The 26,248-nt window shown below is 31.4% G+C and overlaps 5 protein-coding genes across 17 annotated transcripts in view; 1 reads left to right on the top strand and 4 right to left on the bottom strand.

The window, feature by feature from the left end:
* The window catches only part of dUTPase (Deoxyuridine triphosphatase), a 98,117-nt gene extending 73,763 nt beyond the window's left edge, over window positions 1-24,354 (top strand). Inside the window, exons 1-2 of one of the 7 annotated variants that reach the window (XM_071893512.1) lie at window positions 22,895-23,019; window positions 23,700-24,354. In XM_071893512.1, the coding sequence (XP_071749613.1) occupies window positions 23,715-24,197 (483 nt within the window). In that variant the 5' untranslated portion in view covers window positions 22,895-23,019; window positions 23,700-23,714 and the 3' untranslated portion in view covers window positions 24,198-24,354. Of the gene's footprint in view, window positions 1-22,894; window positions 23,088-23,118; window positions 23,233-23,369; window positions 23,388-23,584; window positions 23,603-23,696 lie in introns of those variants that run through there. The other 6 variants (XM_040724738.2, XM_071893513.1, XM_040724739.2 and 3 more) reach the window with 6 other exon arrangements.
* LOC121129342 (uncharacterized) lies at window positions 10,492-11,933 on the bottom strand. Of its 2 annotated transcripts, none has more exons than XM_040725055.2 (2): window positions 11,779-11,933; window positions 10,492-11,618 (listed from the first exon to the last, which is right to left on the bottom strand). In XM_040725055.2, exon 2 carries the CDS (start codon window positions 11,583-11,585, stop codon window positions 10,764-10,766), a length of 822 nt encoding a protein of 273 aa, XP_040580989.1. In that variant the 5' UTR covers window positions 11,586-11,618; window positions 11,779-11,933; the 3' UTR covers window positions 10,492-10,763. The 2 variants fall into 2 exon arrangements, with proteins under 2 accessions (XP_040580989.1, XP_071749448.1); XM_071893347.1 differs by lacking the exon at window positions 11,779-11,933 and adding an exon at window positions 11,676-11,776.
* On the bottom strand, window positions 15,418-19,421 carry LOC121129175 (THAP domain-containing protein 11). 2 transcript variants are annotated; one of them, XM_040724858.2, is made up of 3 exons: window positions 16,324-19,421; window positions 16,038-16,232; window positions 15,418-15,974 (listed from the first exon to the last, which is right to left on the bottom strand). In XM_040724858.2, exons 1-3 carry the CDS (start codon window positions 16,514-16,516, stop codon window positions 15,913-15,915), a joined length of 450 nt encoding a protein of 149 aa, XP_040580792.1. In that variant the 5' UTR covers window positions 16,517-19,421; the 3' UTR covers window positions 15,418-15,912. The 2 variants fall into 2 exon arrangements, with proteins under 2 accessions (XP_040580792.1, XP_040580791.1); XM_040724857.2 differs by having other exon boundaries at window positions 15,418-16,232; window positions 16,324-16,896.
* Window positions 19,442-21,630, bottom strand: Mocs2B (Molybdenum cofactor synthesis 2B). 4 transcript variants are annotated; one of them, XM_071893510.1, is made up of 3 exons: window positions 21,416-21,630; window positions 20,307-21,073; window positions 19,442-20,244 (listed from the first exon to the last, which is right to left on the bottom strand). In XM_071893510.1, exons 2-3 carry the CDS (start codon window positions 20,775-20,777, stop codon window positions 19,657-19,659), a joined length of 1,059 nt encoding a protein of 352 aa, XP_071749611.1. In that variant the 5' UTR covers window positions 20,778-21,073; window positions 21,416-21,630; the 3' UTR covers window positions 19,442-19,656. The 4 variants fall into 4 exon arrangements, with proteins under 4 accessions (XP_071749611.1, XP_071749610.1, XP_071749612.1 ...); XM_071893509.1 differs by having other exon boundaries at window positions 20,307-21,165; window positions 21,223-21,615; XM_071893511.1 differs by having other exon boundaries at window positions 21,223-21,422.
* A 341-nt stretch (window positions 24,355-24,695) lies between the features above and the next one.
* ppl (glycine cleavage system H protein, mitochondrial) lies at window positions 24,696-25,934 on the bottom strand. 2 transcript variants are annotated; one of them, XM_071893515.1, is made up of 3 exons: window positions 25,790-25,934; window positions 25,254-25,715; window positions 24,696-25,129 (listed from the first exon to the last, which is right to left on the bottom strand). In XM_071893515.1, the coding sequence occupies exons 2-3, from the start codon at window positions 25,501-25,503 to the stop codon at window positions 24,918-24,920; spliced, it is 462 nt and encodes a 153-aa protein (XP_071749616.1). In that variant the 5' UTR covers window positions 25,504-25,715; window positions 25,790-25,934; the 3' UTR covers window positions 24,696-24,917. The 2 variants fall into 2 exon arrangements, with proteins under 2 accessions (XP_071749616.1, XP_040580676.1); XM_040724742.1 differs by having other exon boundaries at window positions 25,254-25,889.
* Between the last annotated feature and the right edge of the window lie 314 nt (window positions 25,935-26,248).

The raw sequence follows: 26,248 nt of genomic DNA, 5'->3' as shown, positions 1-26,248 counted from the left end.
GTTATAATCATTTTATTCTTGAGGAGAGAAGATCTAAGTATTGAAAAACTAATTGTCAGTGTGTTCAAGAAAAATGGAGTGTAAAACCCTCAATAAATATTGGAAAGGTGTCCTTAATTATTTAAAACCAAAAAGTAATTAAATTACGGGGGTGGGAACAAAATCTACAAATCTTACCTTGGGCCCTTCAGTGGATAGTGCCGGCCCAGGTCTCAGATGACGATTTACATGGATGCGAAAAAGGTAGAAATCCCGGTAAGTGCACAAATCTATGAGATAATGTTATAAAAATATAGTAACTTCGAGAGACGATATATCTGCTCAAAGTTTTCCCTCCCGAACTCGTGGCCAAGAAAAGAAAAGGAATTGTGTGTAAACTACTTCTGATATATTTTGCAAACTTGTTCATTCCTTAAAAAGATCAAATATAAAAAATGTTATCCTTTCAATAATAAGGACAGATGTGTAGAGACTTTTTCTTCTCAAGTCAAAGGACTTAAATCCAAATCAATAGCAAGTTCAATCATAAGTGGAGTTGGATTTTTAGAGAGCGCGAGGAGAAAGCGAGAGCAAAACATATGGTATTACTCAATAAGACCATCAGCTGTCTGTTATATGTATGCAATGGAAAAACTACCTTTAAAAATTAGAAAAGGAAAAACGGTTGTTGCGTATTCTTTTACTTCTTTTTTGTTTTAGCTTAATAGGTTGTCGTGGTGTTAAGTTCTCCCACTGAACTAAGCATCATCGGATATCTTTCATGGATATCGTTATAAAAATGTATAATAAAACAAATATACATGAATTTGAGTATAATTATAATATTTATATAATATATAAACACCAATGCTATATTAAATTTTGAAGATTCTCCTATTTTCTCCCTCCAAAATCATATTAACAAGGGCCCTAATATAGGTGTATGATCACTTCCGCCTTCTCATTTATCTTCTTTCTTTACTTACAAATATTTCAACTTAGGTATATTATTTGGAGAGGAGAAAATGCTAGAAATACATTAAAACATTTAAAATGGTATTTGTGCAAGGAAAAAAGATTATTGATATAAAATATACTATTCTTTTATTAAAAATAAGCGGGAATTCTTTCTTCAAAGATGGATGTTAAACAAACATCCATACAACATGTACTGACGCTATCTAAAAATAAAATAAAAAACGAAAATAAACGTTGCAATTCTTACAATTATAAAAATGTTTGGGAGGAAAGCAGCTTAGCTGCCATGACATTATATTAGAGCAGCTGCAAGTAGCCATGAAAGGAAGGGACTAAGGACAAATCCCACTCCATTTACAGGAAGAACATACTCTGATGTCGATCATTAATTCTACTTCGAATCCAGCAAAGACTTACACTTATAACTCTGCAACAAATCCACACATGGGCACACACACTAGTTATTACTTTATACTTAGAGGTTCCATCTTCAAGAATTAAATAATAATTGTGATATCTTTGGAAAATAAAAAGGCCTGTTCATATTGTCAACTAGAACAAGTAGCTCCCGCTTTCTAGGACATATTTTGGACACCTTTTTTAACCCCAAAGCGATCTTTTTAAGCTTGACCAAAAAAAAAAAAAAAAAAGTACACGCATTAATAGTTTTTCTTTTTGTTAATGAATCAACTTTGTTTTGTTTTTGTTTTTTCTACAAAAATGTCATACCGAATTCATAAGTTATCAAATAAACGACTCCAGCTCTTTTAGTTGCATATATTATACTTAGAAAGTATATACTCATAAATTGCCTATTTTTATGTGTCCTATTTTTACAATTAACGCTATATAGCTACAAAAATGTTATAAATGGAAATATACAAAATTGATAGGTCAATAACATGAATAATAATTATTCTCATAATGATTTGTGTGTTCTACCAAATTATAATCTTAATCTTACCTCTTATTAATGTACATTGTACATTGATCTACAAAACTCAATTACTTCTAATATACCTACATATTGTATGTATAGTTCATATACATATCTTCATATAAATAAGAAATATTTGTGGAGGATAATGGGATTGATGAGCTGATGTATATGGAATATTGTCCCTCGTAAGGTATACAAGTAATGACTCAAAAATGAGAATCCTCTTCAATGCCATCTAGCCTCCGTTCTAAAATTCTGAATATTTTGCAAAACTTGGCACCATTCAAAAGAGCTGACAAAAAGCTACAATTAGATTTTTTTTTTTTTTTTTTTGTGCGATCAAAAATGTCCGAGCAAGAAGCAAAAAAGCAGAAGATGTGCGATCTCCTTTTGAAAAGTGGACGCAGTTCCGAACAGGAGAAATAATCCCTTCTCTGCTGAATCAAGAGTTCAGGTCGAGGGAACCTTCAGGACCAAATATCAGGCTCAGTTCATGGTCTTTGACGTCATGGCGTCCGACGACAGCAAGATACTCCCTTATTTCAAGGCCAACGAGAAAGTCAACACGGACGTCTACTACAAGATCCTCAGGTACAATATCTTGCCATGGTTGAAGAGCACGTTCCCTAGGGACAATTATGAGTTCACCCACGTCCCGGCACATACGTAAAAGAAGGTGCAGCATTTCTGCGGGGAGAACACGATTGCCTTCAGGCCTTCGTCCTCACCCGACGTAAGCCCCTGGACTTCGCTGTTTGGTGCGTCTTGGAAGGCAAGACGAACAAGACTTCTCACAGGAATGTCGATGTTCAGAAGTCCGTAATCACAGAGGAGGAGTGGAACAACTTATCCTCGGACTTCATCAAGGGCAGCTGTGCTTCTGTTCGTCCCCGTATTGAAGCCATCACTCAGAATGGAGGGGGACATATTGAATAAAAAGTGTAGAAAATGGTTTAATTAACAACTTTTGCTTTTAATAAAAATGGCACAAAATAAAAATATTAAGGTGTGAAAACGGCTTTTAAAATTATCTAATTTTTGAGTCCTCACCTTGTATATATTTATATAAATGTTTTAACACGACAGCGACAATGTTATCATTTCAGATATCGTTTTGACTTTGCCTTAAAATATATAATGTTGCAACCCTAGTCTTAAAAAAAAAGTTGTACTATAATAAGGATGGGAACAATATGTCTACATCGACGAATTTTAATTATCCTAAAATCAGTTTCTGCTATCTCATCGGACGGTGAAATCATTTTTGCACCCACTGATATTTATTCTTGTGTAACCATGTACTCAGACCTTTTCTAATTCCCTTCTTTTGATTTTTTGCAGCAATTAATGCTTGTATGGTAACTATATTAATCAACACAGGCTCAAATATCATTAATGTGTTGGTCAGCATAGTTTTAACACTTTGGCGAGATCAATTTTGATACCAGCAGTCCAGGAAAGGAGATGCTTTACCACCTTTGTTCTAGTGTTAAAGGTTGATTAAAAGAACCCAAATATTTTTTTAACTTTGGAATAATTATGTTCATGGAAGAAGGAAGATATATATATATATACTGCCCGAATATTTGGGACTAGCACATTTTTCATATAAAAATTGGATTACTTTTTTAAGCAAAAGCTATTTCTTGATGATGTTTTTTTAGAAAGGTCAAATATTATCCGGATGTACCATATTACTTGCCAGAATTGCCGATTATTGATAGTTTAGAGAGAATTTATGTATCGTCGATAAAGGATGATTCTGGGCTGGTTCTTTTTTCTTTTTCTTGAAGGGAACGTATCAACTTGTTTACTTATGGAGCAAGTATATAAAAAAATTCAAACACTGTTACTCAATGCATATATGTAGATGTGTCAACTGTAAAATCATTTTATTTTCTTCAATAATCATACGGGTTGCCATTGTTCGTAGTGTTATGCTTAGATTGAGCAAGACTTAGGAAGCTCTTGTTGGTGTTTTGATGCATAAGCATGTCTTGCAAGTAGGTAAAAATAAAAGAAACCAGAATTTAATGAGGTAATCTTTACCATTTGAAGAATTTTTTGGAGGAGAGCAGCTTAGCTGCTATGACGTTTGATTAGACCAACTGCAATCAGCTGTGAGAGGAAGAAAGGAAACACAAATCCTACTAAGTATTTAGCAAAGACATATACTGTATACTTAGATGTTCTATTTTCAAGAATTAATTAATAATAATAACAGCTTTGGAAAAAACTATTTCATATTCCCAACTAGAAAAATTACTATTGTTTTCTAGAAAATATTTTATACAGCATTGCTCATCACCATAGAGGACAATAATGTTATAATGGAAGAGGGTTGGCTTTTTGTAATTGCTGCATGAATATATGTGTTTTATTTTCCAAACCTGGTGAAGACAGAATATATAATTTATAAAGTAATCACTAGTACCTGAACTAATGAAAAGTAACGATGAATATAATTTGAAATATTCTTCAAATTATCAGGGTGACCACGTTAATTTTCGGCTTAATTTTTTTTACATATCGGCGGATAATATTACTTACATCTATACCCATCAACCTACAAAATAGTAAGCATCCTAACTTGTTTATTCATATGAACTCTCAATCTTAAACTTCTTTGTTATTATAAGTGGTGCCCATATTTCTTATTCGTAAGTCAAAATTTATTTGACATAGGCCTTACGTATTTATTCAGCATATAGTTGTCTTAAACCCGACTGATACCCATTCATTTTTCAAGCAAAGAATAAAGTATATTTTGTCTTCATGATATTGTAATCTAAATGCGTTTTTCAATTCAATCTTTTATCGACGACTAAACCAAGATACCTGTTTTGGCTCACCCATTATACCTATAAGTGTACCCTTCATATGCAATATTGGTGCATGCACTTTGTCAGACCAGGTACATAACGTTACTTTTGTTTTAGGTTTGCTAAACCTAAGACTAATCTTATCCACAAACATGTTCATTCCATTCACTCGTTTTCGGATGCTATAATCCATTGTTGATAGATATATCCCGATTATTATCACGGATATATCATTTGCAAATCCAATAGTTAATATTGGTCGAGCTCTAGGTAGAATTATATGCTGAATAGAATAGTTTCTGACGAATGGGGATAAAATTATAGGTTGACCTATTATTAGCATAAATAAGACTTGACATCCTTGTTGATAATATTGAATCCTCCTATTTTTCAAAACGTACGTATTTGTTTGTAAAAAACATCAATTCAGAACCTAAAGAAAGCTTCTTCTATAGCTTTAAATGGAAGACTATCAAAAGCTCCTTCTATATTAAAAAAAATAATAATATGAGTCAGTCCTTATTTAGGACTTAAGATGGCAGTTCCGTCTAGTTTAGTATCAATCTGGTCCAGTTCAGTTCTCCATATCAGTTCTAAATTTTCTTTTTTTTTATCAGTTCTTTTTTGAAATCCGAATTGATTTATCATCCTGACGTTCAACTTCATGGACTTGATATACTAATAAATTACTCTCTCTCTCTCTATTTCTTTTAATATGGTATTAGTTAAAGTGTTTGGTCATTAGGCTTTCGGAAAACTATAGTCAATCTTATCAGGCTTTGGTAAAAATATTTCTCGAGCATTACTCTGAGAGTTAGGACCAAAGAAGATAGAGAGAATCGACAGAAGAGACTTCTAACTTGATCATCCATTTCAAAATTAATAGAAAATTATGTCTTCCACGAGGGACGATGGGATGTAAATTCATCCGATGAAAAACTACCAGGCCATATAATAGAGTCCTCCTTCCTTGGGAAGGAGATACCAGAATCAAAACAATGAAGAAATCATTTCAGGATGTTAGGGCTAACTTCCGGATGATAATGTGGTCTTGCAACAAGGCAGCGCTCCTTCCCATATTGGCAAACCTGCTCAAAAAGGGTTGAGCAAATCATCCATTTCTGGCCAAAATGAATATGGCCTGTATTCACCTGACACCAACCATTTGGACTACGCCTTCTGGTAGTGTGTAGAGTCTCACCTTTAGCCACGAAAAAATCATGGTCATGAAGGCCATTGTAAACTAATACTGGACCGATATGTAGAGAGAATACATAACAAAAACTTGCCAATCCTTCAGAAGGCTTCTTGAGGTCATCGTGGACGCCAGAGAGGTGTACATTGAAGAATAGAAAAGACAATTCAGTGTTCCAGCTGGTCTCCAAATATTGCTTATACATGTTTAGACGCTACAGAAATTAAAGTTAAAAGTTTTGATTGTTCTTATTTCAACGTCGCGCCCGGTTTTATCTATAGCTTTAAAAAAGAGACACTTATTGAAAATGTAGTCGATACATTTACCTTGTATTGCAAAATGGATAGGATGAAGAACAAATCAATATACATATGTAGAATAAATGACATTACTTTGACTTTTTTTATAAATCTACCCTACAGTAAATTTTTTTCCCTACGAACAACATACATGTCAGATAACTACTTTTAATTCAAAACTTAATTAAAAAAAAGCTACTGTCTAAATTGATTAATTACTTTGTTCAACAGCAAAAATTATCACAAGAGCAAGGTATACTTATGTTAGTAGAATTTGATTTCCTAATTCCAAATATGACTTTATTTTTTCTCTATTAGTCTCTGGGTCTTTAGAATAAGACCATAAGTTTAGAGTATTTTCGGCTATTTTGAGTATTCCAAGTTTTTTTAATCGTTTGGTGCTGAATATAGGGTTAAATGACATGAATATACCATATTTCAAAATCCAATCTTCAAAGATTCAAAAACATTTTTTTTAACATTCTTTATTTGGTTTATATATTATATAGAACATACATATATATAAATAAACCGGAGCAATTGTGTAACAAGTACATAAATAAGCATTATAATTTATACATAATGCCATGGGGTAGAATTTCAACTAATATTCTAAAAATCAATCTATAAAAAACACGGTAAACATGCAAATTAAGAATCAAGATAAATATTTGTTGAAATTTCTTAACAAAAAATGTTTTTCCTATGATTACGTTAAGTCGATGGAAGGTACCAGATGTATTCTCCTGCAAAATTCCATGACTCACATCCTGATTTAGGAATTTTCATTGTGAGATAAACATAGCGGGTGGAAGATGCCAAAATGATAGCTCTCAACTCATCCTCCCGAATAGGCTGATAGGTAGTTAGTCGGCTGGCGATGAGGGCTTTAGAATTAAGAATTGCAAAGTCTTGTTACCTCTGAAATTTCATTGTTCTTCTTTAAAATTCCAAAAAGAAAAAGACCTTTAACTTATTTTTCTTCCCCATTCGTCAAGTCATTCCAAAACATATTTTAGGGATTAGAACTTTAGTTATATTTGTTCAAAGTTGAAAGGGGTGCTTTATATTCAGAAGCTCATAGCTGTGTTGAATATACGTATGTAGGTATAAATTACTTGAATTGATTACAAAACCTAATTTTGAAAAATTCTCAAACCATTTTTAAAATGTATTAATTATGTTTAGGGCTTTAGTTATCTACAATATGTACTAATTTAAATATAATTACAATATTTTCCCTGTCCAAATTCTAATTTAAATTTAGAAGGTTATCCTCTTCATAGCAGTAATTTAATTTTCTCCATTCAAAATCATATAACAGATAGCTGATATTAACAAATGAATTAAATCAGTAGTTAGGGGCGTCTGCAAGGGACGGCTGGAATGGGTTGTATGAATTTTTGCTTTTTACTACAAAAAATTTTATATTTAAAATGTTTTTTAGTAAAATTCCATATTTGAAATTTCATGTTAAATATTTTTTCAAATAAATGAAATTTTCTGTGAGTAGCTATTAATTTTTGATATTTTTCTCTAAAAACATCAAATTTATGAAATTTTTTTGGAAAAAAATTAAGTTTTTTGTGAACTGCTGTGAATTTTTATAATTTTTTTTTTTTTTAATTTTTTTTTTGTGAAGTATTGTGAAGTTTTGGCATTTTTTCCAGAAAGTTTGATATTTCAAATTGAATTTCGGAACTTTTTTTCCAAAAAAATTAATTTTCCATTTATTTTTTCAAAAATTTAATTTTCCAATTTTGTTTTTCCAAACAATTTCAATTTTTTTTAATTCCAAAAACCTACTCCCTCCCAAAATATAACCCTATGGGCGTCCCTGGTATTAAAATATGTATCGCTTCCCCTCTCTTCTCTCGCAATATTTTTCCTCATAAAAAAGGAAGTCGAGGCGGAGTCTACAAAGAATGAAAGAATCAGTAGTAATATCATTATAACTAATATGAATAAAATATATATTACACAATGGGATAATAATAAGGGCAAGTGAGATGAATTCAAGAAAGGACCTTCGTGAGCTATTTAATCTCCATTGATAGTAACAGTGGATACGATAGAGAAATATGAGGCTACCCACCATCTTCGGAAAAGAGCTATGATTCATCAATAAATATTCCTTTCTTTCTATGGATAGAGCTTCTTCCATTTCTTCCAGCCTCAACTAATCCCATTACTATGATTCATTAACGTGTAATTAGGATATTCCATTCCTAACCATCATATTGTTACTCGGTGTGTGAAGTTAAAAAGTGAGAAATGGTCTACTTGCTAAAAAGTAATAGAGGATATAAAATCATATGGTAAAATAAAAATATTTAATAATAAATTTGATTTAAGTCTATATTATATTCATTGAAGTGAGACTTGAAAGATCACGATACAAAACGATATGAGATTTATATAATAAAAACTTAAATCAGCTCATGAATTAGTTCTTGATCTTAGAGTGATACTGATGGATGATGAACTAAAGAGATATTCGCTAAAGTTTCTACTAAATAATGATTGTTTTCTCCATTTAGGGATTTGTTTAAGAATTATGTGCTTAGTATTATTCAAAAAATATTACATTTTATAACTTTACAGACCTATTCAATTAGAGAATAATAATCACGTTACATACAAAAAAATTGTAATTATTATGTGTATTTCAGAATAATAAAAACTTAAATTATTATTATATATTTTCATTTTACCATACTATTTTATATCCTCCATTACTTTTTACCACGTTGACCATTTTTCACTTTTTAACCTCACACCGAGTAGCAATGGCAGGAATAGGATATCCTAATAACTCAAAATTCTAAACAACTTTTATTTTATGCTTTTATGTTTAAAGTCTGTATCTGTCTCCGTTTTTATCATATTCATTGTTTTTCTAAGCGGTATCTATATCACACTAGTACCCGTATTTTTTACGCTAACATGTTCGCCCCCTACATTTTTCCCAGCATAATCCTAGCTATATAATAAAGTTCGAACCGATAATAGAAAAACATAAAAAGGCGACAAAATATCCTCGAGGAAAATTTACCAGCGGAAAAAATGTAGGGACAAACATGTTAGCGGAAAAAATATCGGTCACCGCAATAAACAAAAAAAAAAATCTTCAAATAACCAATTCTAAAAAAGTGGAGCAGCTAAACCATACACGATTTACATCAATCACTGTTAATATAAATAAAATCGTTTGAATTTTTAAATAAATAATTAATAAGAACACCATAATATCTTGCAAGTTACCAACTTATTCCACCTAGTGAATAACTCTTACACCTTCTTTTAACATTACTTTTGAGAGGTTTAACAAGTTTAAATCATAAAGTTACGTACATTATTGAAAAGCCATTTTTGTTATCCTTCAAAAAATATATTGCAACTTATTTTTGCAATGCCAATTCGAGAAAAAGCATCTGATTCTGTGATTCCGAGTTATCCCTATATTTATCGTTTCTCCACATGACATAATATTATGTATTAGTTTCTTTACTTGTAAATTCAATAAAAAGCAAGAATTCATGGCATTTGCGTGGTTAGTTATGCTTGATATATTCTGGTAGTCACTCAGTGACAGGAGTTAACGGGGCCCATGCTTCCCCCTCCCCCAGCGAAGAATATTTCATAGGTCAGCAAAAATTAAGGCAGGTTACCACATCTATCGAGATTTTGTAAATATATGTGTACAAGTTTGGAACGGACAAATAGACTATGTATTTCTAAGGACATTTCATATTATAATCTTCATACCTCAACAATTCTTCATACCAAAATTTCAAAAATATCAACAAAAAAATAATTGTGATTTAAAACGAACCTTGTTTAGAGCAAGATACTTCTTCGTTTGGAGAAGAGAAAATACCACAAAAATAAATTTTCGGAGCACTTTAGTTACTCGTATGCTTCCAAAATTTATTTTTTGTGGTACTCTCCTCCAAACAAGATTCCTTTTAAATCACAAAACCTCTTAATTTTGATATAAAGAATTGTTAAGGTTTAAAGATAATATTATGGAAAGTCCTTAAAATATATAGTCTATTTGTCCGTTCCTAACTTATTCACGTATATTTACAAAATCTCGATAGATGTGGTAACCCGCCTTTAGAGGGGGGGGGGGGCAATAAGATAAATTAATTAACCAGTGAGTACTCACTCTAGTATTCTCCGATACTTAAATTAATTATATAATTTTAAAAAATTTGCTGTCCAAAAAAAAATAAAAAGGTTGAATTGACGTATTAATTAAAGTTCACATTCAAATAGGCAGTTAATTCAATATCACGTTTACATTTTAAAATATAGATTTATAAATAACAATAGTAAAAGGGTAATAACTTAAGTAAACTTATTGAAATGATAAAAAGCACATTTTAAACAATTGAATTTTAGAATAATTAACATATAACTTAATACTTCAAAAAATGCAAATAATATTACGCCTGAATGGATAACACACGCATTTACATATACATACACTAAGTCACTAACTAATAACTTAAACTATATAGGAATAACAAATTCATAATTAATCATTATTCCAACTTGGCCTTAGAGGTTGATGAGATTGATAAATAAGTATTAAACATCTTATCTCTCGTCTCTTGTATTACAGCCTCCATATCTTCTTTTTTGTCACGCCCTTGGACTGATATAGGCTCAAGGACTTTGATAATAATTTTGCCAGTTCCAAAGTAATAAGGCTCATCAAAAAAGTCATAATGACTAATGACAACTGGAAGTAATGGAAATCCAGCATCAAAGGCCGCATGAAAAGCACCCTTTTTAAAAGGTAAAAATTCGAGGTTCTGGGAGAAATGTCTTGTCCCTTCAGGAAAGACAAAGAGGGAACAGTTAGTGTCTCGTAGCTCTTGTACAGCTTTGTTAAGTGTATCTTTTCCAGTGGCTGTCTTACGATCTACAAAAACCGCCCCACAAAGACTCATTGCCCAAGCTAAAGGCCCAATTTTTTTAAATTCGGACTTTACAGCCACACGGATTTTGTCCACTATACTCCATACTTCCCCCATCACAAGCATATCAAGAACTGACTGATGGTTACATAAGATAACAAAACTTTTTTCTGATGTGGATTGAAGAACTTCTGTCCCTCTCACTTCGATTTTGAGTCCCAAAACATAAGTCCGCATAATGTTAATGAAACTATGAGCCTTGCGCACGGCTTTATCTGTATTAGAAGGTTCCAGAAGAGCAAAAGTGATTATAATTATATTCGTCCAGACTAGAACCCATCCTACAAACAAAAATTTGACAAACCAAGCGAATTTCTTGGAGAGGCAACCAAGCATTATCAAAGAACAGAGAACACAGAGTAGAGAAAAAATCGTAACTAACATGGCTCAAATGTATTATAAGTGGTTTTGATGATTCTGTAAAGCAATTGGATCAAGAAAATTATTAAGAAATAATTAAAAAGTGAGAATTACATTTGATCGTGCGTGGAAATGATTTCAATATCAGAAATAAAATTAAACCCACACTTATATATATAAAAATTGTGGATTCTATAAAATCCTCCTTTGAACTTACCTTAATAATTTCAAAAAAAAAAAAACTGCACCACACAACACTGAAGGAGTATTCCACTCAAGGTATGCAACAACTATGCACTGAACATAAAGATATTTTTCTCTTTGGTAGAGTAAGCAAATTCTTAATGTACGCACGTGAAACGATGAGTGACTAGCAAGTCAGTAAAGCTGGAAAAACAGAGTATTCTGTATTTGATCTTCTGTTGACACAAGATTAATTACATTTAACATTTTTGAGGGCAATAAATAACTTACATACTTCATACAGTAGACCTGATAGTTTTTATATCTCATCAAGTATGTCATTAATCTAATACAGTAATACTAAGGGCCCGGTAGCGCCAGGTCAATAAAATGTAGCATGAGTGACACACTTAAATCGGATGAATAAATCCTTATAAATATTGCCTAAATTGCGGTGAGGTTGAAAAAAGTAATTATGGTTTGCTTAGAAAGATGACATATCTGCTCTCATATAACTAATAAACTATAGTTAGATGTCTATTATTTGTCAAATTTAGTACTCCTTACTTACTGATACGTTAGAATTTTCAAAATATGAACGAATAATTAATGAAATCTCATATTTTGCTCTTAATAAACTAAAGTTTTAAAATTAGGTGGAGAAATGAAGATCACGTGATCAATTTTTGACAATGTAGTAGTAGCAGTGCCAATATATTTTTTTTGTCCACTAAGAATGTTGAACATTAGTAATGTTCAACATTCTTAACGGACAATAAAAACTTTAAACATTACTCCGTACACTATATAAGTCCATTGACCATGGACATGTCGAGACGTCCATGATAAGTCATAAGTTAGTTCACTTTGTCCTTTTTTTGAATAAAAATTACTCATTTTGCTGAACAATTTTGAAAACAATAGTGAAAATTTGGATTCTAGCTATATTTAGAGACGGAGTATGCACTCTTTTCGATATTTTACATGTTTTCATACAAAAAATATAATTTAAAGGTGTTCACTTCCAATGGATTGAATGAAAATTGATTGTATCGACATTTAATTTTCATGAATTTCGGGGAAAACAAGTTCGTTTATCACTAAAAAAAATTAAAAGAATAAACAATTGAAGTTTTAAATAATTATTGCTAAAATAATAAAGAAAAATGAGTCATAATATCAACAATTTAATGTACTACTTGACTATAATTTATATTTATAAAGTATTATTGAACGTATCTCAATCTAATATTAAAAAAAACAAACAATGTATATTTAAGTATCCAAGAAAGAAAAATACAATGATAGCTCAAAGCCAACCTTTTTGATACAATTTTTTTTAAATGCTCAATCTTCTTTTAAAAAATGTATATCCGATATGTTCCGATTCATTCTGCCATGATATGAAGTAGTACAGAACAACGAATCAATCAACTCCAATCATCAATGTAATTAATTAAAATAATACCTTGACTTTAACTTTATTAAACAAAGTTAGCGACGGATACTATGTCTTCAATATTATAGATATAGATCCAACTGATTAGAATACGAAATGTATAGAAAGCGGTACTCAAACAAGTTGACTAATAAAATATAAAGTTCATACTTCCTCATAATCAAATTCTTTAATAACAATCGAGTTCAATTTCGCAAAAAATAGAAATAATAGTCAACTAACAAATACAAGGCAAAGTTCCAATGTGATATTTTTTTGCTTCATTTTGTCTAAGAATTTCATTAGGAATAATAGAATTACATTCATTTGTGTAATTACATGTAGAAATATAGCTTTTATTGATAATTTTAAGGTAAAACTTTAAAAAAGTTTATAGCAATTTTTAAATAATATTAAAAATTTAAATGCCGACGATTTGTAATTATATAAGTAAAAGCTAGAAACTATTTCTTCACGTTTTCCAATATATTTCAAGAAATAATAATTGTTTTGTTGATTATGAAACGCAGGAGCTGATGGTTGAATCAAACTGATATTCAATGAATCACTGGAGTTCTAAAATGGAATCGTCATTGATAGATATGATAGACATAGAACTAAGCACAACCATATATACAATAATATTTAAATTCCCTAGTTGCATACTCGAAAAAGTATCTGTTGTGTTATCCAATATATCCACTGGTCTCTGAGAGCTAAGGACTATGGTCGGTCCTGGTGTTAATTTGTCTTAGGATATGTTGACTAAAAAAATCTGAAAAAAGATATCTTGATTTAAATGTAAAATATTAAGAGTGGAGTATTTCTTACCAGTAATAACTAATAAGTAAAAAGGATTCTCGCCATTATGTACAAGTCGTATTCTATTACATTTAAACTTTTTCTAGACAAAAAGTTATTAAACAACAATACATTATAATTGGTCTTTATAACAAATACTCATACTCTATATGAAAAAGTGTAATACAACTTCTTGAATAAAGGAATGTCTAAAATATATTGCAGTTTGCACACTCCAATACTAACGTACTCCCTGGATTACACAAAAGCGTTAGATGTTTCGTTAATGATATTTTTCGAGGGAAAATCCACTTGCAAAAACCTTACTTCATTAGTTTTTCGTTTTAGAGGTAAAACTATGTATTTTATGAAATTAAGAGTAGGATTACATGATCGGATATGTAAGTGAGCAAGATTCTGACAACAACCAATTAGAGGGAGGATAAACTTGGCGCAAAATTGACTCTTGAATAATCCCCCTTGAATCTTGCAACAATGGTGAAATATTTTTGCGCCAAATATTGAAGTCCTGATCTTCCGTTTATGCAAAAGTTTGGACGTATAATCAGTGAAACTGATGATGAGATACCTAGATTTAACAAGGCTCCTGAAGATCTCCCCCACTTCATATTTGCTCCAACTACTAATGAGGACATTGAACGGTCTTTCAGTACTTTTACTACCAATACTGATGAAAGTCAAAAATTAACAGAAGAAAGTATTTATAAAATCTTGCTATGTCGATATAATATAGCAAAATATATTAATAAATTATTATCAATATAAAGAAACATTAATTCCTTTAAATTTTAAATACAAGTTGCTCAATTTTCAAATTTTTAACGCTCTTCGTTTGCTCATTTTGGCAAAAAAAATCGGTCAAAATCATGTTTACATACGAGTTAGCTTATAAGTTATTACTTATATAGTTAATGGAGTAATATACTCATATATTATACCTCATAATTTATTAATTATGAGTCATAAAGAACTCAATGCCAGCAGTTCAGATTAATTAGCAAGCCTTCTTTTGTACAGCTGAAATATAAAAACTGAATATAAAATATAAAAAATATTTATATCGGTCCATGTATTTCCTCAAGCCAGCAGGTGCGTTTCGCTACTTCATTTTTAAGCTTTAGCTCTTACCTACCAACATTTTTTTTTTTAATTTACGCTCCCTGCAATTTAGCCAATATTCACATCCTTACTTATAGTATCTGTATTATAAAATTAGTACTAAGAAATATGCTCTTCTTGTGATCCAAAACCCTAATTGTTTTACTAATTTCTTTAAGAAAAGTACTAACTTTTAAGTCTCTCGTAGCTTAATTACAATCAATATTATGAGCAAGAATCTAAAAATTGGAAAACTATAATAGAATATCAACTTGTTTTAATAAATCAAGATGCAGTAATAATTAGACATTTAAATTTAATTGTAGAATGAGTCTTATTCAATTCAAAAATAAACATATATTATTATAAATTTTGACTTAAAATAATACATGCAAATATTGAGACTACATCTAGGAAGATTAAGAATACCCGAGTACCATTTTGACATTACAAAACAACCATGAACTTAATTAGTTTATTCAAGAGAAAAAAATCAATGTTTTTGTATACATAGGCTATTCCAATGATGGCCTACACTTTAAGACCAATATGATGAGACTATTTTACCATAACCCTAAGAACTATGACATGCTAACATAAGATGTTACATTTAATGTGTAATTACTATGAAAAAATATTATCAAATATCCCCTTTACCATAGCAATAACTCTACGCATCATTATTGTATAAGGTCCTTCGTAACTCTGTCAACATAAGATCAACTTAAAATATAATCATTAATAAATGAAGACGAGAAAGAGCTTATATGGATTTTCTTGTGGTAGTCGCTAGCATTCGAAGAGAAGTTTTTATTTATCCGTTTCTAGCAATTCTACATTATTGCCCAACTCATCCGATTCCAACTTAACTCCTACAATAGGAATAAATAAAATAATTTGTTGACTTTGAATAAACTCTTCATAACCCTCCTTGCCTTGACTCATAGAATATGGAACATTCTGTTTGCCTAAAGATGAGATGAGAGATTTACAAATGACTTTATGTTCTCTTCTTTCGAAAAACTGGATAAGTTCATCATTTGTCACTTCAAATGGTTGAGGTTTGGAAGAGCAAGGTGTGAATATACTCGGAACATAGTCTGGATGGCTTTTAACTTGAGAAGCTTTACCTAGAATAATTTTTGATGAATCAAGAAGTGTATTTATTTATTACAATTTATCGTAATAATATGAAAATGGAATTAAAAAATCAAAAATCACCTGTAATAAAGTGACGCCCACAAAGACGGTTATCCTCACTTGGGACCCAATTCTTAGCCTTACTACATGAAGAACCTTGTCTTACGGCTAATGTCCATAATAGTCTCCTATTTTTATCACGGGGAAATCTGAAGAACTTAATTGGCGACCCTTTGGAAAACTTTTGCTTACAGTCTGGAGATGCACAGTACATGGCGAAGTTACATAGAATCTGTTAGGAGTGGATCATGGCATCCATCTGACTATGGACATCACTCATCAGTCATTACTTTCAGCAACTTAAAACTTGTTTGCTACCTTCCAACTACTGTATTTGATGCAAAATAATTATAGAACTAGATCATAAACTAAATCAAAACATACATGACGTCACTCAGTCACATGGTATTTAGTTTTTAGCCATTGCTGAGTTGTCTACTAATCTTTCAATTTTATTCATTATTAAGTTATAACTTATAATTATATACAAAATATTATGCCATTTCTTCCTAGTGTTTTATATGTTTAATTATATAAAGTTTTCCACTCTTTGTTAAATCTTATCCTTTTTAATCATGACTGAGTCATTTACACACCAAACATGAATCAAAAACTTACAAAAATATTGAATTAAATCTCTATTTTGTAGTAATGACGTCATTGATATCCAAATGACGTATATTCATATATATACCAAGGATATTGATGAATTAAGAGCGTCCTTGATATGTATCATATTCATGGGACTATACTGGGTTGTAATAATATTATTAATAACTATATAAAGGGGATCAAGGAGGGAGGTGAGAGAAGAGAAGAGTTGGAACTGTGTGGAAAGACATTTGATTCAAAATAATTTGGATGAATCTCTCCTAAGGAGCAATAGGATATGTGGGTCCGCATCTAACCATTTTTTGTTCCCAAGAATATCCAATTCACACGCCTTCTGATACTCTCTTCAATGTCATGGTCAGTTCAAGAGATCTCAACTCTTAAGGTAATAGGCCCTTGAATAACTGATTCACTTGGTGGATTTCATTTTCTTTAATGGAAGAATCGTTCATTGAGCAGGTGCCTCTTCATATCAAGGTCTGTGATAGTGAATTCGATCTTTTTAATCATTGTTCCTTTACATAAATTCTTCCAGACCTTCTACGGAATTATCGTATACTTATACATTTAAGAACTAAGGAGTTCCATACAACGACAGAATAATTGACTGAAACCCCCAGTGAGGAACAGAGAAAGCTCTTCTTCTCCTTTTTCAGCTACTCTGAACTTCTTGAAGATAAACTCTGCTTCGTCTCCTACTATATAAAAACTATTTTATTAAAATCATCATCCAGGGTCTATGGTTTATACAACGCAAAAATCACTCATCTCAATCATATTTAAATCAATTCCAATTATATCTTTGACTTTGTGATATACGGTCTATACGGATAATTATAAAAATCTGGACATTTCAAGCTCATGCCTGATTTATCTAGTAATACTGTGTCTCTTTTTTTATTGAAAGACAAGTGGACTCGTTAAGATAATGTGTTTCTCTTTTCTCGATATTTTGGTCTGCAAAGCATATTCTATTATGCTTATTACATATAAATAGTTATTTGCAATATTACTCTAACAAAGGACTAGGATCTCCAAAGAAATAAATCAATTACAGTTATCTAGAACTTTCAAGTGATTATCGGTTTTACATAATATATAACATACCCCATTACTTCTGGTGGAATATCTGAATGCCATTACAATTCCTAAACTTATTGAGTTGGGAATCTTCTTGTGCTAAACAGCCAAATTGCTTTTCACCATATTGGAATATTAATCTCGCAAAGATCTAGGATCTCCACACAAATTAATAAATTATTAAATGTTTGCCATACTAGCTAATTATTAGTTTTTTTACTGAAAACAATAGTTAACATGTAACAAAATAATAATATAATTGTTTTAGTATTTATTGGAAAAATAATAAACATACCTATATGATATTCTTAAAATTGACTTTCCTTATTTATGAATTCTCCGTTATAATTTTTTTTTATCTCATTGATTCATTCAGTTTTATTTTGGACATGCAAATGTTATTTCGTTATTGTGATTATCAGCTGTGAATAAATTTCAAAATCCTTCCTATTATTAGTTGTAGAACTATTATTGGTCTGTACATGGATTACTTAATTTAAGAAATCTATTGTCTGTATTATAAACTATTCCAAGCAATATGAAAGTGGTGATACTTAAGAAAATTTGATTTGACGAGTATTATTCATATAAATACTTACTACAAAATATAAATATCTCTCTGGAGAGAATCTTAAAAATCACAAGGCAACAGAGGCTTATACAATTTTATTTCATGTTAAGTACATAATATCAACTTATTCTTAATATATTATTGATTTCTTCGCTATACTGATGTGTTTTTTTATTATAAAAATATAATTAATATTAAGATAATGGTGTATTTTCCCTATCTAAAGAAAATTGACCAATACTCATAAATGATTTAAATGCAGTTGTTCAAAGTTACAAGGCAACTAATAGTAGTCATACAAGGTTTAGTATGAAAATAAGATGTCAATCCTCCTTTATATATATAATCCTAGATATATCTAAATTTTGTGCCTTCATAATATATATAAATATTATTATGTAGTGTAGAAGTTCCAACTTATATAAGTAAATTGTATACTTTGCCATTTCTTCGTCTTAAAAAGCATTATTTAATTACAACTAGAGGCCTGGCTAGATTTTATCATTTGTGAGGGCTTAGAAGTTTTGTGACTTAATAAATCACAAAACTTCTTAAGTGAATCTGAATTAAAAATATTTATGAGGGAGTCTTTCAGACAGTCATATTTTACTCTAGTATCTCGTATCCTGTTAGTTGCATTGACTGTTAAAAAGTATTTAGCCAGTTGTTATACTTTTATTCAATGTATCTATACTATGTAAATACTCTTTAGAGAAATATAATATGTTATTTTAGATTAATATGTACAAATAAGTAATAACATTGTTTGAAAATTTCGTTCGGCTCAGTTCAATTACAAACTGCCTAATTTTATAAACATTTTTGCAAACATTCAGGTCTAGACAGTATTAAATATAATCATGGAAAAGAAACAGGTAAACTTTATTCATTTATTTAAAATGGATGTGTGAATTATATTTTTGCAAACTATAGGAAACACTCATAAATTATCTATACAAAACAATTATTAATTAATGCAATAAAACCAAAATATTTGTTATACTTCTAAAAATTAAGACTAATAGTTTATCAATTTGATAGTCAACATAACTTAGCTAAAAATCCATGTCATTGATTAATAGTATCTTGAGTTACTCCAACATTGTTTCCTCTTTTATTTTCACTTCATTCTCCAATTGCTGTATTTTTAAATTGGTTTCCATGAGTAATTTCGCCAAATCTACCTTACGTTCTCCTCTAGGAACACACTTCATATCTTCGCTCAACTCATGTTTCCCATTTTCTTTTGGTTGATTTGAAAAATATTCAGGTGAAATTCCTTCCAGATAAAGAACTCTGTCCTCGAGTGATTTAATGCGTGAAAAAATATCTTTATCTACAGGTTTTCCGGGTAGTAGGTGACCCTCCAGTATTTGAAGTCTTTCTTCCGTTCCACGAGACACTTTAGGCTCTGAAGGTAAAAGCCCATTTACAGATCCCAAGGGCTCTGTTGTATCATTACCTACATTGACTACTTTGGATTTACGGTAATGTGAGGTAGATCCTTGCCTTTTAACCAAAACAGAGTCTGTTCGTGCACATGAATATTCATTCTCATCACTGTAATGTCGATTACAAAATTCAAGAATATTATTTCTATCAACTTCTAAACGCTTCCTCTCTGCGAAGGAGTCAATCCGGCGTTGGATTTCATTATTCGAGGCAGTAATTTGAATTTTCTATAAATAATGAATACAATTTATTCATTTAAAAGAATCATAATCTCAAATGTTAGACCTACTTGACTGTCTTTATCATTGACGGCGTTCCTCCTTTTGCTGGATGAAGATACATTGCTGTTGGCCTTCCAAGTCGCTTCATCATTAGAGTAAAACTCTTTTTTCCAAATGGGCACCTTTTCTTTCAGTTCCTCAATTGCAAATTCCACAGCATGAATAGCAGCACTTCTTCGTTCAGCAGATACCGAGATAATTACACTAACTTCCCCAACTTGAACATCCCCTATCCGATGCATGATTTGAATCGGTCCTACCTTTTCCCATTTCGACCTTATGACATTACAAATCTTTTTTATTTCTTTTATGGCCATGGAATCATAGGCTTCATAGAAAAGTTTTGTTACGTGAACACCCTCATCACCGATCTTATCCCTTCTAGTTGTACCAAGAAATACGGATGTGGCTCCACACTCAGCATTGGCACTTTTTGAGTTATATTCTAAGGGCTCTGAAATGATTTGTATGTCGTCCATTGGGTTACGACTCTTCAAATTAGAGAGGCAATAATAAGTATTTATAAATTAAAATAATAATTTTGGAAAATGATTTTATCCTCCTGATACAGGAGGAATGATCGTGAGCGTGTCTCCCGTTTGTAGAAGAACTTCCTCTTGGACCCACTCCTGATTAAGGGCTAATCCGTAGCGTAGACCCTTGAGAGATGGAAATTCTCTATCTAGTGTATGAATCAGATCCTCGGAACTGAAGATTTTGGACGTATTTTTGAGGAGAAGAGAAGCTTCCCCACTGCCTTGTCTTTCACGAGCCTCTGCAAAGAATAAAACATGGACACGAATCTCGGGAGATTCCATCTGTTATGAAAAGACACAACCCAACACCTCTGTAATCAAATCTGGATTTCTACTAGTACTGAGTTATCACTTTATTGTTTATAAATTATAACTGACTGACTCCTACTTTAAGTGAAGTCCTCCAGGCATGGTCTGCTGTACATCAGTCACACAAAATATGTAAGTCAGGGTTGTCACAGATGTTTCTTAGTTGTACATATGCACGATATTTGAGACTCGGATTAAATTTATGGTCTTGACTTTGAAGTTGTTATCTATTAACAGATAATACAGACTTACTATATCAAGTAATAACTTACATTTCATGAAAAAATATTAAGATATTTTTTTAACCGCGGCGGACAGATATGACGTCAAGGCGATAATTATAAGCGCTCCCTCACCAAAATACAACTCTTTAGCAGTCCTTACTATAGTATCTTACTATTAAAACTAAGCATAGTATTGAGCATGAATACTTAAAGAACAAGTTGTCAGATATTAATTATTAGATAGAAAATGAAATTTCTCTATGGAACTAAGCTTTAAACAATGAGTTTTAATACTATCTGGAGGAGCATAAACTCAAATCACGCAATCTGTTATGGTGAAAAACATAATTTTTGATGATCAATTCCACTTGGAGAAATCATATGAACTTTGTCGTAGTTTTAATTTATATCAACTTAACGTGGAACAATAAAGCAACTCTTCCATTTTCGGATAATATTTTAAGTCATAAAAAATTGTATTTGAGGAAAATGATGGATTGATTTAATGTACATAACTCAAAATCAAAGTAGATATATTTTAAAGGGTTTTCTAGAGTAAATGTTCAAAATATTATGAAACAAATTATTTAAAGTTTGTGTTAGTACAAAAGGATTATGTAGTAAGTTTCATTGAAATAATTAATTAATATGAAATATTATTCATCGGTTGATCATTGAATACTAATGTGATTAATTTATAAGGTCGGTAGAGTCCAGTGTAGTTGCACCATGAGTTAAATGGATTTGGAGTCACATAATATAAATGGTTGGATCCAGAGCCAATATCACAAAATATTATTCCAAACATTATGTATTTCTATTAATCTTAAGATAAATATACAAATTATTATTGTTCCAAACCGACTTCGTAACTCTGATGACTCCCGGTTGACTCATCAGCATAATTTTACTTTATGATAATTGATAATTAGATGTACATAGTTCCTAAAAATTAAATTATTTTGATCCTTCTAAACTCATGAATTGAGGATATGAGTAATTGATACAGTTTGTATTAAGTTTTCTATCCCTTTTTATTCGGCAACTAACATATAAAAATATAATTATCGTTATGAATTAATTACATTATTATTCAAAGATCAATGGAGGATATAATATTTCATATTATTTGAGTGAAACTTAAAAACATAATTTTGTACAAACCCGATCTGAAGAAACTTGAAAGGTAAATTCATCATTTTAAATAACTAGTGTGATAATAATTTACTTTAAAATACCCTTTAATATATATCTTCTTTGATTTTGAGTTGTATACATTAAGTAAATCGGTCATTTTTTGCTCAGAAACATTTTTTTAGGATTTCAAATATTGTACCAAAATGGAAGAGTAGCATAAAATACCACGTGAGGATATCATAAACTTACAACTACAACAAATAATATAAGTTTATAATTGTACAAAGTTCATATTAGTGTACCAATAGGAATTTATCATTAAAAAAGATGCTTTTCACCAGAACGGGTTGCGTGATTGGAGCTTGTGCCCCTCCAGATAGTATTAGAGCTCATTGCTTTAAACCAGTAAGAAAAATGACACAACGTCTTTTCAAAACGACATCTACTCAAGCTTGCGGTCGCGTTTCTAACTTTTTTTTTAAATTAATCTTTAGTCAGAACAAGAAAATCGTAGGGCAAGTACACGAGATTTATAAACTAACATTTTCCGGTGATGTAATTGGGAACCTCGGTTTGGGTTAATGTAATACATAATTAAAAAATGTAGTAATTTAAGGTTGCTTTTTCCATTGATTCTCTATTTATTAATGCTATATTTAGCTAGGTTTTCGATCCTATAGTTATTTTATATATTCTTGTATTTGGGTTCCAAGGACGTCATTTGTTATGTAAGTAAATTTTCAGTGACAACTGAAAATCGTTGCTAGGCTGACTAACTTTATTTTTATCAAGATACTTAGAGATGGTACTAATAAAAATAACTAATATTTTATTAGTCCCAGCTTAGACACTTGTCTCAAAGTATCTGGGTATAATAACATTGGTAATGGCAACCACTACTTTGTACAGATATTCATCACGTGGTCTTCGTTTCATTACATTATTTTATTTATAGCTTTAACCCGGCACAAACTTCTGCTAAATCAGACAGGATTCTTTTTCTTCACTTCAGCTTTCTTGTTGTTATTTTTTAATTTAATATTTATTTACATGTTCTTTTTCCCGGGTTTTTGATTCACTTTGCTTCAGCTTTACATAGTAACTGAGCTCTAAGTTCTAACTACATAATATACACTGCACTAACTTCACTAATAACCTAATTGCCTAAGTTATTAGTTTCAACTTCTCTTAGTAGGTCAAGAGCGACGCAATGTCTCCTCCTCATTCGGATTTGTCGCCAGTAATGAAGAAATCCTGCCTCTCCTCAATGTTGAAGGTTCTAAAATTAAGTGAGAATGCCACCTTACCGTCCCGGGGCTCTCCCCTCTCCGCCGGATACGATCTCTACTCCGCAGTAGACCTAGAAATAGAACCGCAAGGAGGAAGAGCCCTTGTGGCTACGGATATATCCATCGCTGTCCCGGAAGGCACCTATGGGCGAGTCGCTCCACGCTCAGGACTTGCTCTTAAAAAGGGTATCGATGTTGGAGCAGGAGTTGTGGATGCGGATTATCGGGGTCCACTGGGAGTGGTTCTCTTCAATTTGGGAGTGGAACCCTTCTTAGTCAAGAAGGGGGATCGTATCGCTCAGCTCATCTGCGAGTCCATTGTCTATCCTGAAATCAAGGAGGTCGACTCTCTGGAGTCTACAGAGCGAGGTGATGGAGGATTCGGATCCACAGGCGCAAATTGACATATCACGACTCTTGAATCTGAGAATACAGCAAATGGCTAATTTGATGGCTTAGTTTCTATATATTTTTATATCAGCATTCTTCCTTTTTTATACGTTTAGTATTGCATTACTACATAAGTGTTTCAAAATATTATAATGAATTGTATACAAGTCACATTATTATTAGTTAGTTTCAAATTTGTCATTTGAAGAGAGGGGTGGACCAAAATATTCTTGATGACTAAGTTAAGAGATGAACTGCATAGCGCTTCTTCATATGTTTGTGATGCAATTTCTGATTTGTATCAAGCCAGGGATCCCTTTGCTAAGTATTCACAAGATCCTATGTTATAAAACTTTTTCATAAGAGTAGTTCAGAAAGTGGTTTTTATTGTTGGGTTGTTGGATGTGAGAATTGAAAATATTATTCTACTGATCTTGGCCAACAGGTAAAAGTAGCAGATACAAGTTTCATTGCATACATAAAGTGTCGATAAATAAAACAGGCTTAAAAGATTCTTCTACAGAATGTATTTAAATATGTTGACACAGTACAATATAATTGGCTACTAATTTGTATTAGGAAAAAGTGAGTGAAACAGAAATGGCGAGGTATCGTATACTGTAAACATTTTGAGACAAGCCATTTGAATCAATATAAATTTTGATGTGTATAATTGTTTTTAAAAATATATAATGTATATTCACAAGAATGTAAGATTATGCTCCTTCCTCCAACTAATGATCAGCTTCTTGAGATTCGAGGAACTTTTTATATTCATCCTGAGTCATAAGTTTCTTCACGTCTCCTGTGGAAGTTGCATCAATTTTGAGTTTGAAGAGCCATCCATCCATTTCAGGTGACGTATTGATTAAGGCTGGAGCATCTTCCACGGCAACATTCTTGTCGACGACAATTCCAGATATGGGCGAGTATAGCTCAGATGCCGCTGAAAAAAGGCGAATCATTGTAATCTCATTAATAAATTGGAAACAACAGAGTTTAGTATTGTTCAGTTCTCCCCGACAAATTTCATCATCGAAAGGATAGAGATGAATAAATACATTATTTACCTTTCACAGACTCTAAAGCACCACATTCCTCTCCCATTTTAATCTTTGTATCCGATTCGGGTAATTGAACGTATACAATATCCCCGAGGGCAGCTTGAGCGTAGTCTGTTATTCCTACAGTAGCTACATCACTTCCAGAATCGTAATCAACCCATTCGTGTTTTTCTGAGAAAAACAGAGGCTGAGAGAGTCGAGATGAGATAGAGAAGCTTCGAGAGACTCCTTTCCAAAGTGTTGCTAGTCCTCGCATCCTTTTTGTAGTGTGCTCAATGAATAAAAGATAGGTAGTTGGGGGTTATCTTTTAACGAGAAATTCAGGTTTTTTTCTCTTTTTTTAGGTAAATTATTTTCGAGATTATTTATGATGGTATATCCTCAGATTTGTTGGGTACTAGCTATCACAACTTAAATGACATCACATGATCTACACATAGCACGCCCAAACGTGGTTATAAATTACAACTAGTAAATAATAAATTGTCATGTACATATGTATTTATTCACCTATTATATTTATTATTTATAGGATTACGAACCTCGACCAAATGAGGTTGACTATGCTTCAAACTCATTTAAAATTACTAATTATATGATTAAAATGAAGGATACTAATTACTATGCTAAGTACAGAGCCTTCATCTACTGTCTCCTCCCACCTCTTCTAATATTAGCAGCTTCCAGCCTTTCTTTTATTTATAAAATATATAATAAATAAATTTACTCATTCTATTTTTATCAAAATTAACAGTGTTGTACTTACTTAATATTAGTTGACTATTTTTATGGATGAAAACTGCAGCAGGGTTATTGAAGGAGGGGTAAATTTATCCATATCCCAATCATAATTAAATATGCTCTTTATAATTTAATCCAATGGATTACAAGATAGAGAAGTTTTAGCAAACCCGAGGAGGGGACTTGGAGTTTAAACTCCATAAGTAAATCAACTTACTTTTTAGAAAATTTAATACTATTTTCAAAAATGTACAAAATAA

Source organism: Lepeophtheirus salmonis, chromosome 14, assembly GCF_016086655.4.
Source record: "Lepeophtheirus salmonis chromosome 14, UVic_Lsal_1.4, whole genome shotgun sequence".
In the NCBI taxonomy this organism is placed as follows: Eukaryota; Metazoa; Arthropoda; class Copepoda; order Siphonostomatoida; family Caligidae; genus Lepeophtheirus; species Lepeophtheirus salmonis.
This window is presented reverse-complemented; position numbering and strand designations above follow the sequence as displayed.

Excerpts from the sequence above, each read along its gene's own strand:
- ppl (XM_071893515.1), bottom strand. The coding sequence starts at position 25,503 with ATGCGAGGACTAGCAACACTTTGGAAAGGAGTCTCTCGAAGCTTCTCT. Across the intron at positions 25,130-25,253 it reads TGCTTTAGAGTCTGTGAAAG|CGGCATCTGAGCTATACTCG; the intron begins GTAAATAATGTA and ends GCCTTTTTTCAG.
- LOC121129342 (XM_040725055.2), bottom strand. The coding sequence starts at position 11,585 with ATGTTAGTTACGATTTTTTCTCTACTCTGTGTTCTCTGTTCTTTGATA.
- Mocs2B (XM_071893510.1), bottom strand. The coding sequence starts at position 20,777 with ATGGACGACATACAAATCATTTCAGAGCCCTTAGAATATAACTCAAAA. Across the intron at positions 20,245-20,306 it reads TCAATGATAAAGACAGTCAA|AAAATTCAAATTACTGCCTC; the intron begins GTAGGTCTAACA and ends CATTATTTATAG.
- LOC121129175 (XM_040724857.2), bottom strand. The coding sequence starts at position 16,516 with ATGTACTGTGCATCTCCAGACTGTAAGCAAAAGTTTTCCAAAGGGTCG. Across the intron at positions 16,233-16,323 it reads TGGGCGTCACTTTATTACAG|GTAAAGCTTCTCAAGTTAAA; the intron begins GTGATTTTTGAT and ends AAATTATTCTAG.